Genomic DNA, 687 nt, shown 5'->3' with positions numbered 1-687 from the left:
GGCACAGGAGCAGGCGAAGCGGCTGCAGGAGTACAAGGAGCAGATGCAGCAGCGCCTGGCTGAGGAGACCGAGGGCTTCCAGAAGACTCTGGAGGCCGAGCGCCGGCGGCAGCTGGAGATCACAGCCGAAGCTGAGCGCCTCAAGCTGCACGTGGCGGAGATGAGCGTGGCCCAGGCCAAGGCCGAGGAGGAGGCCAGGCGGTTCAAGAAGCAGGCGGAGGAGATCAGTGAAAGGCTGCACGAGACTGAGCTGGCCACGCAGGAGAAGATGACGCTGGTGCACACGCTGGAGATCCAGCGGCACCAGAGCGACCAGGATGCCGAGAAGCTGCGTGGGGCCATCACCGAGCTGGAGCGGGAGAAGGAGAAGCTGAAGCAGGAGGCAGCATTGCTGCAGCAGAAGGCGGAGGAGGTATGGGGCCATGGGTCCCCCTCGGCGGGGGTGGTGCATGGGGAGCTCCTTCCCTCTCCCCAGCTGCCGCACGCTGCGTCCTGGCCCCTGGCCAGGTTCCAGGAGGTCCCTGAGGACCACTGCCACAGCCCAGGGGTCATGGCGAGTGGCTGCTGGTGGGGCAGGACCCCCAACCGTGGGTAAAGAGCATGCACAGAGCCAGCACCAGGCAAACCCCATGGCAGCGTGTCAGAGTGAGGCCTCTCACCCCCCTTGCCCCGGTGATACCCACCGCC

The 687-nt window shown here is 66.5% G+C and overlaps 1 protein-coding gene across 1 annotated transcript in view; it reads left to right on the top strand.

The window, feature by feature from the left end:
* PLEC (plectin) overlaps positions 1-687 on the top strand; it is a gene marked incomplete at its 3' end in the record, with an annotated part of 8,018 nt that overhangs the window by 414 nt on the left and 6,917 nt on the right. Inside the window, 1 exon segment of the mRNA XM_010134672.1 lies at positions 1-412. This exon segment is cut by the window's left edge and continues 20 nt beyond it. Coding sequence (XP_010132974.1) covers positions 1-412 — 412 coding nt within the window.

This window comes from Buceros rhinoceros, unplaced genomic scaffold, assembly GCF_000710305.1.
Source record: "Buceros rhinoceros silvestris isolate BGI_N320 unplaced genomic scaffold, ASM71030v1 scaffold19394, whole genome shotgun sequence".
NCBI classification, from domain to species: domain Eukaryota; kingdom Metazoa; phylum Chordata; class Aves; order Bucerotiformes; family Bucerotidae; genus Buceros; species Buceros rhinoceros.
The sequence above is the reverse complement of the archived record's forward strand: the minus strand, read 5'-3'. Positions and strand labels throughout refer to the sequence as shown.